This window comes from Vipera ursinii (genome assembly GCF_947247035.1).
Source record: "Vipera ursinii genome assembly, chromosome: 1".
In the NCBI taxonomy this organism is placed as follows: domain Eukaryota; kingdom Metazoa; phylum Chordata; class Lepidosauria; order Squamata; family Viperidae; genus Vipera; species Vipera ursinii.
The window spans coordinates 294,179,893-294,198,825 of record NC_139512.1 but is presented as its reverse complement, the minus strand read 5'-3'; the positions used below and the strand labels follow the sequence as shown (position 1 = coordinate 294,198,825).

Sequence of the window (18,933 nt, the reverse complement as noted above, 5' to 3'; positions counted from 1 at the left end):
ATGTTGAATCAAAGAAATATAAGAAATTATAACAGTGAATTAACAGCTTGTATATTGCATTGTGGATATTAATATGTCAGCATATAATAAGAATTACAGAGCAGCTAGCACAAGCGGGCAATGCCTGTGTAAGATGGCATGAAATCTTTATGGGGAAAAGTCTGCTATGTGGAAGTAACAAAATTATTTTTGGCTGTGGAGCTCAGCAGTTTTCTAACTTTGTTTTGTATGTACTAAAATCGGCAGGTTCAAAAAAAAAACCCATGTTGAGTTCGTCTCTCATCGACTGCACTTTCTTGATAACATCATGGAAAGTCTCTATTGGGGGCTTTCTTTGACTTCCTGGTCTAGCCAACAGAAAACACCCAATATTTTAGGTCCAACATAATTTGTTAAAATACATTAAAATAAGATATAGTAATTGAGGAAGTCCTTGGCACAAGGCCAATTAAAATGATCAATTATTTTTTGTATCCTACGGAATTTCCAGAGATACGGAAAGTGAATGTTAATTAGTAACTCACTAGTAGAAAGGAGATAGATACGTCTATAAAAAGCCTGCTCCATAAGCAGAACTGACCATTTTATGTGCTTCTCTTTCTAACTGCCTCTGGTGTGAATTATGTAGTAATACATACCGGCTCTTATCTGGATCTAAAATAAATCACTGAATTGTCGGAAAGGGTACTTATTCTGCCTGCAATAAATGGATTTCTTTTTCAGGGATGGTATAATTTCCAAGAAAATAATAATCTGTCAGCTAGGAGATGGTTAAAAAAGGAAGTTGAAAACTATTTATCTAAACACAAAGGCTAAAATAATCAAAAGATACAAAACATCTAATTTTTAAATCTTAGTACTGTTGAGTAAGCACCAGAATTTCTTACTGTACAGTGAGAGAAAAAATTATTTGATCTCTTGCTGATTTTGTACATTTGCCCACTGACAAAGAAATAATCAGTCTATAATTGTAATGGTAGGTTTATTTTGGGACACGGTAGCTCAGTGGGTTAGGACGCTGAGCTTGTCGATCAGGAGGTTGGCAGTTTGGCGGGTCGAATCCCGAGTGCCGTGTAACAGAGTGAGCCCGTTACTCATCCTAGCTTCTGCCAACCTAGCAGTTCGAAAGCATGTAAAAATGCAAGTAGAAAAATAGGGACCACTACGGTGGGAAGGTAACAGCATTCCATGCGCCTTTGGCGTCTAGTCATGCTGGCCACATGACCACGGAGACGTCTTCGGACAAGCGCTGGCTCTTCGGCTTTGAAACAGAGGTGAGCACCGGCCCCTAGAGTTGGAAACGACTAGTACGCATGTGCGGGGGAACCTTTACCTTTACCTTACCTAGGTTTATTTTAACAGTGAGAGACTGAATAACAACAACAAAAAATCCAGAAAAATGCATTTCAAAAAAGTATAAATTGATTTGCATTTTAATGACCCCTTCGCAAAACATGACTTAATACTTGGTGACAAAACCCTTGTTGGCAATGACAGAGGTCAGATGTTTCTTGTAGTTGGTCACCAGGTTTCCACACATCTCAGGAGGGATTTTTGCCCCCTCCTCTTTGCAGATCCTCTTCAAGTCATTAAAGTTTTAAGGCTGACGTTTCGCAACTCAGAACCTTCAGCTCCCTCCACAGATTTTCTATGGGATTAAGGTTTGGAGACTGGCTACGCCACTCTAGGACCTTATTGTGCTTCTTGAGCCACTCCTTTGTTGCCTTGGCCGTGAGTTTTGGGTCATTGTCATGCTGGAATGTCCATCCATGACCCATTTTCAATGCCCTGGCTGAGGGAAGGAGGTTCTCACCCAAGATTTGATGGTACATGGCCCTGTCTATTATCCCTTTGATGCGGTGAAGTTGTCCTGTCCCCTTAGCAGGAAAACACCCCAAAAGCATAATGTATCAAGTTTGAAGGTAGGGATGGTGTTTTTTGGGTCATATGCAGCATTCCTCCTCCAAACACAGGAAGTTGAGTTGATGCCAAAGAGCTCGATTTTGGTTTCATCTGACCACAACACTTCCATCTAGTTCTCCTCTGCATCATTCAGATGTTCACTGGCAAACTTCAGATGGGCCTGTACATGTGTTTTCTTGAGCAGGGGAACCTTGCAGGTGCTGCAGGATTTCAGTCTTTCACAGCGTAGTGTGTTACCAATTGTTTTCTTGCTGACTATGGTCCTAGCTGCCTTGATACTGGTATCATTGACAAGATCCTCCTATGTAGTTCTGGGCTGATTCCTCACTGTTCACATGATCATTGAAACTCCATGAGGTAAGATCTTGCATGGAGCCCCAGACTGAGGGAGATTGACAGTTATTTCGTGTTTCTTCCATTTGCAAATAATTGCACCAACTGTTATACCTCATCAAGCTGCTTGTTGATAGTCTTGTAGCCCATTCCAGCCTTGTGTAGGTCTACAATCTTGTCTCTGACATCCTTGGACAGCTCTTTAGTCTTGGCGATGGTGGAGAGTTTGGTATCTGATTGATTGCTTCTGTGGACAGATATCTTTTATACAGGTAACAAGCTGATATTAGGAGCACTCCCTTTAAGAGAGTGCTCCTAATCTCAGCTCATTACCTGTATAAAGGACACCTGGGAGCCAGAAATCTTGCTGATTGATAGGGGATCAAATATTTATTTCACTCATTAAAATGCAAATCAATTTGTAACTTTTTTGAAATGTGCTTTTCTGGATTTTGTGTTATTCTCCTGTTAAAATAAACCCACCATTACAATTATAGACTGATCATTTCTTTGTCAGTACAAAGAAATTTTGTACAAATTGTACAAAATCAGCAGAGGATCAATTATTTTTCCCCTCACTGTAGTTGCTTGCAAACAATGCAAAAATGTTTAATTTTTAAAAAATGGATAAATCTTATGGATGATTTTAAGGCTAGCAATTCGGTTTACAAATTAAAGCCTTTTCTGGCAATTTGGTTGTAGTAGTGCCATATTACAGAGAAATAGAATCTGCTAAATATTAATTTTTTTAAAAGGCCTCTTATATCTTGCAACATAGAATAAGTTATGAATTGAAGTCACTCCAGTTATTTGGATTTAAATAGGCAGATTTCCATATTTTCAAGACAATGCTAATTTTATGATTTCAGAAGAGAAATAAATAGCTTTGTGGCCATATCACAGATTAATACTTGTATTCTACATCTGTTGTGGAAAGAGTCTATGCAACTTACAAGTTAGTTTACAGGATAATGAATGTTTCAAGCAGATGGGTGATTGCAAATAGCCTCTTTCAAAGGTACAAAATGAGATATCAGAATATTACTGAATCTCTAGGTAAGAATATTGATTCTGTTGACAGATTTTCATTTTCTATATATCATAAAGCATTTGCTATTTATAAAATCCAGTGTTTATTTCCAGTTTGCTAAAAGGTGTGAAAACAACAAAATGGCTCCAACAGCCATGAGATGAAACATAATACACATTTACATCATTCTAGGAAACAATGAAAGACAGATTTTTATTCTTCTTCAGCTTGGTGTTTTCCAGGTGCAGGCTCTTAGCCATGCTGGGGATGATGGGAATTGTAAACTGCACTTGGCAGATATTAAGATTGAAGAAAGCTAGGCTAAATTATGCCGCCTAAATTCCACAATCTTTCAAGTATATAATCTTATTTCATCCAGTTCTGTGAATTAAGTAGCAAGCACACATTGTGGATTATCACAAACTGAATATAAAAATTTAGGTAGCTTCATACTTGTGGTGAGAAATAATACTTCTTTAGGAAAACCCTCAACCTAATAAATCTAATATGTGAATGCAGCCACAGGGGAACCTGAGCTTTTAGTTCCAGATTAAAAAAAATCAGCTTTCAGTTGTTTATGGGGGATGCCTCAGAATGTGGTAGATTGACAAAATTGGGATCCAGGAATTTTGGTACGGTAACTAATACTTCTATAAGCCAATATGATTTTGGTATTGATGATTTAAATAGTGATAGCAGGATTTCTGTTGCTGGCAACAGAATTGCAGATGTCCTGCAGTTATAATGTTTCTTTGTGTTGCATCAGTGCAAGATAGATCAAATTACTTGAGTGAGAAAATAAATAGTGTACTCTTGTCATTAAGCAACTGTCACCAGTGATAAAATCTGATGAATGTAACGTCGGTATGAAGTTCAGCCATATCCAGGCAATTTATAAAATATCACACAGTTTTCTTGAACTATCGTCTGACAGCAGATTTTCTGCAGCAGATCAGCAAGCCTATAATAAATCAAAGGAAACAATTCTCAGTTTTTTGTTTAGACAAGATTGACATACGTATTTCAAGAGGAAAAAAACAAAATCAATGGTACCACCAGGCTAGACTGTATCAGTTCAACATGCAGGGATTCTGTGTTTAAGCTGCCTATGTTGTATGCTAACATTCATTTGCTGTTAGAGATAAGAATATGACTATCTATTCACCTTGGCATGCTGTTTTTCTATCAGCAGGAAGCTTAACCTATGCACCCACTTGGTCTGAAATGGTAAACTGCATTAGGTAGCTAATATTGTACTATTTATGTACAATTTATAAGGTTGCTTAACTCTATAGTGATTGTTGGCAGCATATGACACTGAAAACAGCATGAAAACAATATAATAGGAAAAATATATTTGGACAAAGTAACGAAACATCCCCAGACATTTTCAGTGGCCTCATTTTGATGTTAAAACAGGTGGGGTAAGAATGTTGAGCCCTGTGGCATCCCACATTTCAGAAGCTTTAGGCACAAACTCTCCCTCCCACCAACATCAATAGCAACCAACCACAGGCAAAGGAGAACTACCACAATATGGTACCTGCTGTCAGTTCCCACAGGCAGTCAGGTATTAATTATCCCCTCTTGGCTTCACCAGTGATCAACAATTATCACCACTGCTATCCCAGTATGAAAAGTGATTGAGAAGGGTTTAGATCAAGAGGTCTTCAAACTTGGCCCTTTTATGACTTGTGGACTTCAACTCTCAGAATTCCTCAGCCAGTGTACCTGGGAGTTGAAGTCCACAAGTCATAAAAGGGCCAAGTTTGAAGACCCCCTGGTTTAGATAATCTGATCCCTCCAGGATCATGTGAAGCCCAGCCTGACTGCCTACAGTATTCAACATTTTTTTCTACAAAGAAATGGTTAGAAACTGTTCTGGACTGTTGAATCCAGCAGTGGTTTTCTGAGGAGAGGGCACACACTGCCTCTTTCAAAGACAGGCTCAACCATCACCTCCTCATGGAGGCTGACACTATCACATTAGATAACCTTCAAACTGATCATTTTTATCTCAATTATTGAGTTCTGAATGTAAAATTTCTGCTCCGCATATGTAATACAGTGGCCAATCTCAAATACATTGTCATAATAAAGAGGATATATACAGTAAACATATAATTCCATATATACATTACTTTAGCTAATGGAAAAAAGTTCCTGAAGATAAGCAATAGTCTTTGTTGGTGACTATTTTACCTACTTAGTTATTAAGTTTATATGCTGCATGGATGTATATTCCATTCCTACTGTACATATATATGTCACCAAGGCATAATTTGTCCTATAGTTTACAGTTGCAAAAACAGTATGTTAAAATTTATAGTATATTGAGAAGAAAGAATAGGGTTTTAAACCCCTAAGAATGTTATAGCACAAACCTTGACTTTCTGTCTGTCTAGGAGAGTTTCTGTTCCATTTTGATCCATCACATGTACTGTTGTGTCCCTGTTGACTGGAATGTTAGATTTTTCATTCTCCCATTTTGCAAAGCCTTTATTCTTTCCAGATTTACCATGGAACCTGGATTTCATTTTGGGGAAAGTGTGTGATCCTGAATCACCCCAACCTGATTCATTCCACAGTGGTTCTGTCTGAGTTGCTTGACTAGTGGTTACCCGCTGGAGATGAACTGAAATCTTCTGAGAACAGCCGGTTACAAGCGTGATTGCTCTGCTATCAAGATCCTGATTTTGTGGGTTTACAGTGGGGAATTTAAATACTTCATCTTGTACTGTAATATAACAAAGTGCAAATCAGTTAAGTTAAAGTACAAATATGGAAGAAATGCTGGCTAGATAGCAAATTAGTTTCAGCTAGGGAAAATGACAACATCTCTATAATTTTAAGTCTTCTTTCAGCACTGGAAAGTGTATATCGCATGTGTAATTTAAATAATTTTCCCTTAAGGAATACATACATATTTCACATCCCACAATTTTGATAGAATTAAACACTGTTTTACTTCTGTCCATCATATTGGTAAATTAGAAAAGCTTTAATTACTTCCACTATCTGGTTTATTCTTGAAGTGTGAGACTACAACTTTCAATATGACAAAACTTACAGTAAATACTGTACTTCTAGAGTACAGAGCATAGACTTGGAGAAAGCTGATCTGCAATAACCAATAATTAAATGTGTAACATTTGATACATAATTCAAGAAACCTCCAAATTGTCAGCTTAAAAATCAAACACTTAAACTCCTAGTAAGCAAATAATCCTACAAATTTCTTCCAAGACCAACTAATCTCAGTTAATAATTTTACAAAGAATATCTTTCTTTCATAACTGTAAATAGGTCAATGTAGTCAATAGCATTAAATATCTTATGTTCAACCATGATTTGCACTTTCAATCTATTTTGAAGCTCCAGGTCTGCATCCATCTAATAGAAAAAACAAACCTGTTTTTTCAAACCCATGAAATGTTTTGCTATCTTTTGTTCTTTTCATTAAATTGGAAGATCACGTTTATTTCCTAACTAAAGCAGAGTTGCACAAGTAGATTTGTATTTCATACTTTTTCAAATTGTCTTTTCACATCTGATAAAATCACATAATCAAAATCCAAGGCTGTAAAAGGTTTAATTACTAGGAAATTATCCTTAACATATCCTTTTAGGCTTCTTGAAGTATTTATAAGCTATCTTTCTGGCCATCCACGGAGATAGGGTTTCCAGAAAAAGGAAGGAGTGGGAACTGAACTTGCTTTGGTTTCTCTTCTTCCTTGAAAACATTTTGCTTCTCATCTAAGAAGCTTCTTCAGTTCTGAATGAGACGTGAAACATTTTCAAGGATGACACCCCCCCCCCCACCAAAAAAAGTCCAGTTGCCTTTTGAAAAGCACCTTTGGGACAACCATGATCTGGATAATTGAGAATCTCCGTAGACATTTTCCAAGGAAGTGCATTCTACAGCAATGTTACCTGTCTCTTATGTAAGACATTTTTAAGAGACTCTTCTGCTGACCTTAAGGTCTGAACAATTACATGTTAAGATGGCTTGACTCTCTCAGGGACTTCCTAACAATTTAAACTTTTCAAAGTTAAAGCCAGTATTTTAAACCACCATTTCCTTGACCTTTTCAAAAGAGATCTCTTCACACATCAGATAACTATGTTGGAAACTATTTGGGTGAACACAAGAAACACAAATAGTCAGTTACTGTTGTGGCACAATTGACCCTCAACAAAAATTGAACTCTTTGTTTCAGGTATTGGGCTTCATTTCAGCATACTTGCAAGCAACAGCTACACAAATCTTCTTATGCCCACAGCAAGAGTTCCATATGACGTGCAACAGTGATGATGAAACTTGTATAGCACCTCTAAAAGACTCTTGAGTTGCTGTCAAGTATAGATGAGTGCTCTGGTATGGTGATGTATCCCTAGCCAGAAGTGGGAGAATTGGAATAATCAACTATGCAGATTGAGCCATGTGAATCTCATTGGGAGGGGATTCCCCATTAAAATCATTTCAGGCTTTCTTAAGCAATTGTGAAAATAATAGGGTCACTTAAATCGTAACAAAAGCTGTTTATTTCACAAGGACAATAATTAGTGCATTCAAGGCACTCATTCCTAATACTGTTGGAACATGAAAAGCATGGGTTAAACAATCAGCCATGAGACATGGTGTTGTCTCTTACCTGCAGGCAGCGATGGACTATTGGGCAAAGAACCGTGACTGCTGTTCAGTGAAGTCCCCCTGGCAAATTTCCTACAAGCTAGAACTAGCAGATCTCTGCACTGTTTATGACAGTTGGCACCACAATCTGGAGTAAACCACCAGCAAGGAAATAAAGAATAGTTTTGGTGAACTGCTATGTCCAAAATGAGGTAGGCCAGCATAAACTTTGCATTTGTAAAACATTTTTAAAAATCAGAAGTAAAAACCCTAGATAACTAATATTATGTGCATGGCAATAGAACATGCAGTGTGGCCCTCGAAGGGGTGTAGGGCATATTCCTATGCTTATGAAATAATGGCAGACCTATTTGTTCTTTCCAACTTTTTGGCACTTATAATGCAGCTTCAATAGATTGCCAAAATGGTACAAATATTGCTGTGGAGAAAGTATGTATGGAATCTCATGGGGAAATACTGGGGCAGCATGTAATATGGACTGAAGAAGAAGCTGGTAGAAAAAAGATTAAAAACTCATATATCTACTACCTCTTCATTCCAACTCTCACAGTCCAAAAGTATTTTTTCTACAAAAAATAAGACTTATAGATTTATTCATTACTTTAAAATCTCTTTCTCACATTCCCACCGGTCTCAGAATATTAATTGCTTTCAAACAACCAGTTTCTCAATTGGATAAGATCAGTTCATTTTCTGTATAAAAATAAAAGCAAAATAGACAGCATTGCAAGGCAGCTAAAGTAAAGCATATTTAAATCCCAGTTAATTTAATGGGAATTTAAATGTTAGTAAGAGGAACCTGTAAAAATGGTAGACCAACATAGGTAGTCTATCCTGTCAGTATTTTGAGTGCCTCAACTATTAGACCATGTGACACCCTGCATGCTATTTCCCCTCTCAAATGCATTTTTCCAATCCTGACTACCAGCTATTTCTGTCTGCCATGGCTCCTTTATACTGCCAGATGTAATGTATTCAAGCATTATTAGTCTCAGCTTCAGGCTGTTAGGGGAAGCAGCATACTATTTATATATGTTGAGAAAATTAAGTCAGGAAGTATTCTGCATGGACTCTAAAGCTGAGCAGAAAGGATTATGCTCCACTTTCTTAATAAGATTTATGGACGAATGGATAGAAAATTGCCAAGAGTCAGCCAGGCAGGTGAAAATGCCCCATTTTTCTGCTTCCCTCAAAGAACTAGTGGTCAGGAGTGGAATACTGGTTAAAAGTTATATGTTTGCAGCATAAAAATTGGAGCAAGACTAAACAAGGCTGTAATTCAGAAGCGTAGCAGTAGAGTAAGCATGCATAGGGATGGCATTTACTCAGATTAACCTGAATGCAAAAATGTATAGAATGGCATTTTACCAACAATCAAAAGGCCGAATATTTTTTTTTTTTTAAAAAAGACCTAGAAACTAAATGGCCATGCATGATTTACGGTACCTTTGCATCTGTAGCCTTGCTTGATTATACCCCAGAGCTGTAATTAAAGACAAAAGAAATAAAAAAGCAAGCCGGAAGGAACACAACCTCCTTATGAACATAGTAACAATGGCTACAAAAGCACAAACAGGAAATTACTCCACTCAACACCCTTCCTGTTAGAAAGAACTATCCATTCAACTGTGAGACTTTGCCCTCACATTCCATTGCCTCCAAATGAAACAGCACCGAACTGATTCAACAGGTCACAACTGTACTATTACTTATCCCTTAACCCGTCTTAATCCCCACATTCCATCGCTGTATACTTACAAATCCAGCACAATGTTCACAGAAAGTTGGCTTAAGATAGGTCATCTCTTGGAAGTTATGTATAAAACCTGGTCCCATTTTACACTGTAGCTGTGATTTAGCCCTTAGAAAATATGCCATCATTTCTCCTTTGCTGATAAGACCATCCCTGTTTTAAAAAAAAAATCAGGAAGGGAAGGGGAAATCAGTCATCACCGTGCTATAGAAAACAACAGAATTTTGGCTCTTTTCCCAGGGGGTTGATTTCTCCAATTTCTGAAAGGCAGTACTTCAACAGATATGATTTGAAAACCTTCTGATACTTTTTTGGTAAAAAAAAAAAATCTAAGCAGAATTTTGCGCAGGAACACTCCTGCTGGCAGAGCTTTGGATCCAACCTTTCACATATTTCCCCCCAAACACACTGATATTGGCAATGCTGACCATACATTACTTATCCATATATTTTTCTTGGGAGCTAGGGGATCAGTGTTGAGACTGTGATTCATTCATCCATTTGCATTAAACGGTCTAAGAAAAAGTACTGTAAATGCAAAATGGGGATACAGGTAGTGTTGTGTTCAGTGCCGCGACAGATGACTCGGAGACTGGTATGGGGTTATTCTGTTTATTCTGATACACGTGGTAGGACTGACCTTGCATGCCCTGGTAACCCTTATATGTCCGGCAACTGCCAGACGCTAGCCAACCCCCTGGCTGCAATCTCCCGCCTTGCCTCAGACACCCAACCCGGTGTCCAGGAATTCCCGCCGGCCGGATTAGCCAATCAGGAGGCTGGACAGGTACATACAGAACAGATAGTCCTTGACTTACATCCATCCATTTAGCAAATGTTCAAAGTTACAGTGAAAAAAGTGACTTATGACCAATCCTCACACTTACAACCATCGCAGAATTCCTATTGTCATGTGGTCATAATTTGGGCCGCTTGGCATGCAGCATGTATTTACAACAGATGCAGCATCCCGGGGTCATGTGATCCCCATTTGCAACGTTCCGCCAGCCTCTGACAAAGTCAATGGAGGAAGCTAGATTCACTTAATGACTGTGTGATTCATTTAATAACTGCAGTGATTTGCTTAACAAATGTGGCAAAAAAGGTCGTAAAATGGGGCACAAGTCACTTAGAAACTGCCTTGCTTAGCATCACAAATTCTGATCTCAATTGTAATCATAAGTCGAGGACTACCTGTATAAGTCATCTGTCCCTTGGAGCAGGGGTCAACAATCCCTGGTCCGTGGACCAGCACTGGTCCATGGCATGCCAGAAACCGGGGCATGCAAATATATATATTCAGAAATTAGGATTGCAAATCTGTACACACGTAACTCAGAATATGCATGATTGAGAAAATTAGGATTTACACTTGATAAATGTATATGTAAGTGGCAGGGCCTAGCTGGCTTGGCTGAGTTCCAAGTAAACTAAGCTAGGCATAGCAGGTTAGTAGTTGGAAAGGAGATCACCAGGAAATACCAAGGGTGAAAGTTACAATGGGAAATAAAAAGAGCATCTTGGAGGAAGAAAGTATAAACTCCACCAATCCTTAGAAAGCCAGAAACTGAAGTGTGTGTGTGTGTGTAAATTCAAGAATATCATTGCTTTTAAATGCGAATAAGGTTGCGTTGAAAATAATACCAAGAGGAGGACACTTACTGATCTTTGTCTAATACACAGAATGAGTCCAGAAAAGGAAAATTTGCTGCTATACTTTCAAAGTCTTCTTGTGAAATATAGCCATCATGGTCATGGTCATAATTCTTAAAAACAGACTGAAGATGCAAGGAAATAAGAAAAAGAGAAGAAAATGGCAAATGTTTATAGACAACAAAGCAGTGGGGTGCATCCTAAAATCAAAGCTCGGTACAGGTATAAATGCATTTAAGAGCTGAATAAAAGAAGGTGCTAATCATGGCTAGTATTCCTTAATATTCCATCTTTATTATTTTTATAAGCAACTCACTTCTGTGAGCATATCTAATACTCTTTCCTCCCCCTATTTTCCCCACAACAGCAATTCTGTGAGGTGAGTTGGGGTGACTGACTGGTGCAAAGTCATCCAGCAGGTTTTCATGACTAAGGCAAGACTAGAACTCACAGTCTCCTGGTTTCTAGCCTGGTGCCTTAACCACTAGAGCAAACTAGTTCTTTTATGCCTACCATAATTCAGACTGAAGTATCACAAAGACATCATAGGAGGCGAAATTAGATCCTTTTAGATCCTGGTCTAAAGAACCTTGAACATCATCCCTACCTACATTGTGCCATGAGATAAAAAGCAAGAGATCAAAGCAGGAGAACCCATATTTTCTAATATAGGATTCATTCATTTGTTGTTGTTACAACAACAAATATAGGATTCATTTATACTATTAATTAATTTTATTTATCAGATTTACATGGCCTCCCTTCACACACAAGGTGACTAGCAGCGTACAATATAAATATACAAATATAAAAGAAAACAAAATATTAAAGCCAATTAAAACAATTAAATTATTAAACAAAAACAAGATTGTAAGAGGGTTAATTACATTAAATATGGGGCAATATTATTTATTTATTTATTTATTCAATTGATTTTATATACTGCCCTATTCCCGAAGGGCTCAGGGCGGTTTACAGGGCAAGTTAAAACAATACAAATAAGTACACTTTAAAATAGAATTAAATAAGACTAGCCCACAATTAAACAAATTAAAATTAAAATTAAATTAAAACCCCCTCAGTCCAGGCCAGCAAGATCAAACAACCAAGTTTTAAGGTCCCGGCGAAACGAGCGAAGGTCTGGGGCAGTCTGAAGTTCTACCAGCAGTTCATTCCATAGGGCAGGCGAATTTAGGCAAATTCTTCCTAAATATGAGGCAAGCTCATCTAGCCTTCTCCGCAGCAGGCTCATCTATGCAACTTGCCCCAATTCAAGATCAAGTTCCTAATTTGATTCCTTTAAGACTGAAACTGGGCAGGAATCTTCCAGGAGTAGAGTTTTTTCAGGATGGCCTGGAATCTGTGAAAGTCACTTTCCAGAAAAATACTATCTAGATTCAACACTGCACTCTTTAGGCACTAACAAACATTAACTTCCATTAGGTTATGCTACAATGCTACAGTGCTACATAGAGAAGCTACATGCAAATATTTTGTCACCTGGAAATATGGGAAGGTAATGCGGTCAAAGTTGGGATAGTCAGTCTTCTGTCTGGGGAGCTGATTCTGAGTTCCATTGTTGTTAATTGATGGGACAGGAGCTTGGCAAATGCATAAACCAAATATCACATGTTTCAGCAGGCAAATTATGTGCATCTATAATAGCTAGCAGCCAGTTTGGTGCAGTGGTTAAAGGCACCAGACTAGAAAACACATGTCTGTGAGTTTTAGTCTTGCCTTAGGCATGAAGTCACCTGGGTGACCTTGGGCCAGTCACTCTCTTTCAGCTAGGAAGGAAATAATAGCAAAGCAGTTCTGAGATCTTGCCTAGAATACTGCAGGGACTTGTCCAGGAAATCGCCAATAGTCCATCCTGACTTGAAGGTGCACATGCACACATAGACATTGTGTGTAATGACATAAACACTGGTTTTGCATATGAGGTTTCAGATTTGGAAACGCTACTGAAGGCCAGGCTTGCTTGTGCATGGCCTAACACTTTTATTTAATTAAGTGCTATTCCACAGGTCCGCATGTAAAATTTAATTTTACACCACAACTACTGTACAGTCAATTAAAAATCATTGAATAGGGTGCAGTGAATTGGAGAATACAGAACATTCATGCATTCATGAGATAGGTGAGAAGGAAGGAAAATAAATTGGAATTGTACTGCGAATACTCACATCAACTAGCTTTTGGATATGTTTATTGATAACACTTGGATCAGGTTTTGGTATTACACCAGATGCCCACTCGAGGGGTACTCCTGGCTTAGTAGGGGTTGTTGGCGAGGTAGGCTGCGGTGAAAGAAAGCAGAGAAGCATTTTTTAGTTTTCAGTATGAATGACATGCAGCAACAACTGATTTTCTGGAAGATTTCTGAAGAGCTTTTTTTTTTAAAGTACACACACACACACACACACACACACACACAGAGAGAGAGAGAGAGAGAGAGAGAGAGAGAGAGAGAGAGAGAGAAACTAAATTTTGCATAATAGTTCTTTCTTATTCAGTCTCTACAATGGGGATGGGGCCACAAGGATGATCTAGTTCAATCTTCTGCAATATGAAGTGTTAATACCACTTTACAATGCCTTGGTAAGGCCACACTTGGAATACTGCATCCAGTTTTGGTCACCATGATGTAAAAAAGATGTTGAGACTCTACAGAGAAGAGCAACAAAGATGACTAGGGGACTGGAGGCTAAAACATATAAAGAATGGTTGTTGGAATTGGGTATGTCTAGTTTAATGAAGAGAAGGACTCGGGGTGACATGATAGCAGTGTTCCAATATCTCAGGGGCTGCCATAAAGAAGAAGGAATTAAGCTATTCTCCAAAGCACCTGAAGGCAGGACAAGAAGTAACGGATGGAAACTAACCAAAGAGAGAAGCAACCTAGAACTAAGGAGAAATTTCCTGACAGTTAGAACAATTAACCAGTGGAACAACCTGCCTCCAGAAACTGTGAATGATCCAACACTGGAAGTTTTTAAGAAAAGACTGGACAGCCATTTGTCTGAAATGGTATACTGTAGGGTTTCCTGTCTGAGCAGGGGATTGGACTAGATGACCTCCAAGGTCCTTTCCAACTTTATTATTATGTAGCATTGCTGGAGTTATTGCAGGAAGCTACAATTTCTTGATGTATTTTGCAAAGTTTTTGCAAAAGTATTATTATTATTATTATTATTATTATTATTATTATTATTATTATTCACAATAAAGCCAATTAAACCATCCTTAAGGTGGTATCCCACCTCTTGAAAATCTCCAGAGGTATACAACTTGTAACATCTGCAGGTAGGTAGTTCCACTGTTGTACAGAGTCTACTGTCAGGGAGTTTTTCTTTATTATTAAATGAAATCAAGGCACCTGCTACTTGTATCTATTATTTCTGTTTCTAGATTCTATGACCATGGACATTTCATATCTTCTTTTATATACAGGCTTTTATAGGCTCCAACAGTGACATAATGCTTATAATGCTTTTAAAAAGCGTCCTTTTTATTAAGATGTGTCATAAGAAATTACATTTCTGAGATGTAACAGCAATCACCAAGATGTAAGACAGATGTGGGAAGGTTGTGTGGGAGAATCCTTGCTCTAGAGCAGGGGTGTCAAATTGCTGGCCCGTGGGCTGGATGCATCATGCCAAAATCATGCCCACCACATTGCCGACAATGGGAAAAAATCGTGATACATTGCGATACATCACATGATGTCACGAGTTTGACACCTGTGCTCTAGAGAATTAATGAAATGGAAGGTGAATTCTCTTGTTGAGGGCTTTTAGAATTAGCAATCTGTATTAAATGCAATAGAAGGGGCATACTGAGCCTCTAAAAATGCAAAAATAGAATGAAAAAAATAAAAATAAAATAGTAGGTTATGGTTGTATGGAGATAGCCTAGTTACTGTTGGTTTTAATGGTAACCCATAATAGCAAATGTTCATAATGAGTTTAAATCCACTTATCACTGCCTTAATTACAATGAACATCATCCATAGGGGAAAACCCAAAATTTTCCATTTATAACTGGCAGGGCTCCTCATGAGAAATCATGAGAAATAGAAGACTCCTGCTGGTGAAGTGGACAACCTGGTAACTTTGTTGATTGCCTATCTCATCTTATGCCTCATTTCCATTGCTCCAGTGAAACTGGAAACTTTCTGGAACAATGAAGAAAGAGGTAGCAGCAGGACATAAGGGATGTGGCAAATGTTATCTTTCCCCACTTTGAGTTGGAGAAGGATGTCAAGCGGAATTCCACCAAAAGAATGATTTCAGCACTGGGAAAAAAGCTAGATCCTCTCTGATGCATGATTTTACTGCAACGTGTAACTGATTTCTCTTCTGCCAATCGAATGGCAAAACCAATAGAAGAGAAAGTGAGAAGGTCACTTTTTAATTACTAGGAGGTGAGCAAAATTCCAGAAAAAAATAGCTGTTTTAAAAAACTGCAAACAGATATTAAGATCATACTTCTGCCTTAGAGAAGCATTTTTCTGAAACTAAATCCAAACCGTTGCATTGCAAATACAATTAGCAATGCATCTTCCATGCTTTGTTCCCAATAGAGCCTTAAAATTTTAGCAACTCTGAGACTATCATGCAAACTTTTTGATTTAGGCTATGTGCCAACAGAGTCTAGATTCTATAATGAAAGGAAAGTCATGGATGAAATACATGGTCAACTTGACTTCTTGTAAAATTCCTTGAATAAGGCAGGTTGATCAAACAATAAAACTCTAGTTTGGAAATGCTATACAGTACATTGTTCAGAAGAGCCTTGGTGGAGCAGTGGGCTAATGCCTCCTTAAGTAACACCAGCTGCCTGCAATTAGTGCAGGTTCGCATCCCACCAGGCTCAAGGTTGACTCAGCCTTCCATCCTTCTGAGGTAGGTAAAATGAGGACCCAGATTGTTGGGGGCAATAAGCTGACTTTGTAAAAATGCCGCTTGGTGTGTGTGTGAAAGCCCTAATAACCAGGCATATACATAGAATGAAGGCTACTGCTAAGCTTGTAAGCCGCCCTGAGTCTTCGGAGAAGGGCGGGATATAAATGGAATTAAAATAAAATTAAAAAAAAATAAAATTTTTATGTGAATATGACACTTTATTTGCTGGGGCCCCAGGCTTTTTACAGCTAGAAAGAAGAAACAACTTCAGTAATCACTTTTTCTTATTTAATCATTGTTATATTCTGAGATCTTTGAAGCATTGATGAGGCGAAGGAGTAAGTAACAACACATTTATTAAGTTAACACAGAAGCAGCGGTAACTGCCCCTTGGCTTCTATTTATACGGACCGCCGATAGGTGGCAGCCAATGGAATTCAAGCAGTTATTCCCGCCCAAACAACAAAATAACAATTCTGTAGACAGGCAGTCTGGAGTTTAAATGGACACAGCAGTTACCCATTTATAACTGTCTCCAAGTAATTTACAACAATACATAACAATCATTTCGTGTTCACACCAATCAAAAAGCTGTCTGAGATAGATCAGCCCAGGCTGAAACAAATGAAACTTTATATACTACCAATGTAGGCTGCCTTTGACAAGTCACAAGCTATACAAATGCATGGAGTCACAAGTAGGTTTACTGTAAAGCACACTGTTGTGGTTTTCAGCCATGGGATCTCCCAATCCAGAAATGATCTTTGAAAGGTAAGAGCACTCTTTCACATTTTTATCAAGGAAAAGCAAAGTATGATTCTTAAAATGAATGTTAACACAAAAAAGTAGATTATGACTCACTGCTCCATAATGTTATATTTACTCTTACACTAGAAAAGAAAATGACCAAACTTACTGATTTAGATGTTCTAGGTTCTAGCACCAGTGAAAGCTTATAAATATCATCTTCTGTGTGGTAGAGATCCAGTGAAAGCTGAAAGTCAAATAAAAATGAACGTAGCATATATTAATCACTGCAACTAATCTAATACATTTGAAATAAATAAATAAATAAACTTTAATAGTTGTTTCAGTTACAGGAACACCACTCTTAAAAGAAGCAGTTGGGGGCAGCTCATCTCTTTTCACTCATGATGCATTTGCCGTAGTTCGATGCATGAAACCCCTTCCTCCACGCAAAGTATGTTTGTAAATTTGAAGTACGCTAATACTCCAGGAGGGAAGCATGACAAGAAACTGGGAGCTGTTTTGTGTAGAAACTGGGGTGTGTATATGTGATATCTACTTAATAGTTGATAGTGTTATAATCACATGGTACTTCACATCAGGCTTCTTCACTTTTGCAGGGGAGGAGGGTGTTGCTGCAAAACAAAAGCTGCTTTGTTGGCCAATCTCAGTAGTCATAAACAAGCTTTCCTTGTCAGGATCCCACAAGCAAAGTCAATGGGGAAGCCTGCAGGAAATCAGAAGTCTTAATCATGTGAGTCCTTACTTAATGACCCCTATAGTCTTCACTTAACAACACAACCAAGACTGCTGGAATTGTCGGTCATGTGATGTCTTGCTTTACAACCACTTTACTTAACAATGGCAACTCTGGTCCCAATTGCTGTCGCAAGCTGAGAACTACCCGTACAGCATTTACTCCTCTTCATGCCTCCCTAATTTTGTCTAATCTGAAAATTATCCTTGGCATTTTGATTGGGGGGAAAGGAAGGAAGGCCTTCAAATGTCAGCTTATTAGGTGCAGTTGTTTCTATCTCTCTGGGAGGGAAGTATAGCCTGCTAATGTATTGGACTTATGACTTTCGTGACATTTACTGCATCATTTTCAGTGTGCCTTCCTTTTTTTCTTTCTTTATATGTTTACTTTTGCCAATAACTCTATGTCATTTATTTTATACTATACCAAGTCCCATCTCTGCCAATTTCAAGGTAAGGGATTTATTTATTAGATAAGGGATACCTTGTCTTCTCACAGAATTTATAGAGGTAACCCCATTTTCTGTTTGTAATGTTCAAATGTTTTCTACTACTACTTTCATTTTTTTTCCTCAATGCCCCCCTCCCCTGGAGACGGAAATTTGTTCAGTGACAGCCATGATGGCTACCGTTCTGTATCCTAACAGAACATTAATGAATAAATCATGGAGGCCAGACTTGAAAAGCCATAGATGTCTCAGCAGAAAATGAATGGCACATAATTATCTTAAACATCTAAAGAAAGAAACTAAGGAAAGACATGTTGGGAACTGTAAATGTCAGAAAGGACCTGGAGTCTAATAAACTAGCAGGGTATATATAGTTTCTGCTCAGAAACACGGAAACAATTCCACATAATAAAATAGCACTTGGGGCCTTTAAACCTCTGAGCAGATACCCTTGAGATGATTTTACATTATTATAAAGTAATAAAGGCAGGACAAAAATCCAATAAGTAAAAAATAAACAAGATCCAGAAGGCCCCTGCTGTAAAACTGTAGATTATAGCAAATTCACCTCTCATCTAATTTTAAAATCCATCTTTAAAAACACATTTCCTGAGTTAGTTTCAATCTGAAATTTTCTAAAATATTCATTCAACTGTGAAAACAACTGGGGCTTTCCAGGTACATTTGCATACTTTCAGAACAGTTTAATTAAGAGGTAGGCATAGTAA

At 38.0% G+C, this 18,933-nt stretch overlaps 1 protein-coding gene across 2 annotated transcripts in view; it reads right to left on the bottom strand.

Annotated features, from left to right (window-relative positions):
- Positions 1–3,387: 3,387 nt before the first annotated feature.
- RASGRP3 (RAS guanyl releasing protein 3) overlaps positions 3,388–18,933 on the bottom strand; it is a 41,949-nt gene continuing 26,403 nt past the window's right edge. For both annotated transcript variants that reach the window (XM_083350130.1, XM_083350131.1), the window contains 8 exons: positions 17,170–17,247; positions 13,533–13,646; positions 11,356–11,471; positions 9,699–9,846; positions 9,387–9,423; positions 7,942–8,067; positions 5,671–6,023; positions 3,388–4,247 (listed from right to left, as the gene is read on the bottom strand). In XM_083350130.1, coding sequence (XP_083206256.1) covers positions 4,239–4,247; positions 5,671–6,023; positions 7,942–8,067; positions 9,387–9,423; positions 9,699–9,846; positions 11,356–11,471; positions 13,533–13,646; positions 17,170–17,247 — 981 coding nt within the window. In that variant the 3' untranslated portion in view covers positions 3,388–4,238. The remainder of the gene's footprint in view (positions 4,248–5,670; positions 6,024–7,941; positions 8,068–9,386; positions 9,424–9,698; positions 9,847–11,355; positions 11,472–13,532; positions 13,647–17,169; positions 17,248–18,933) is intronic.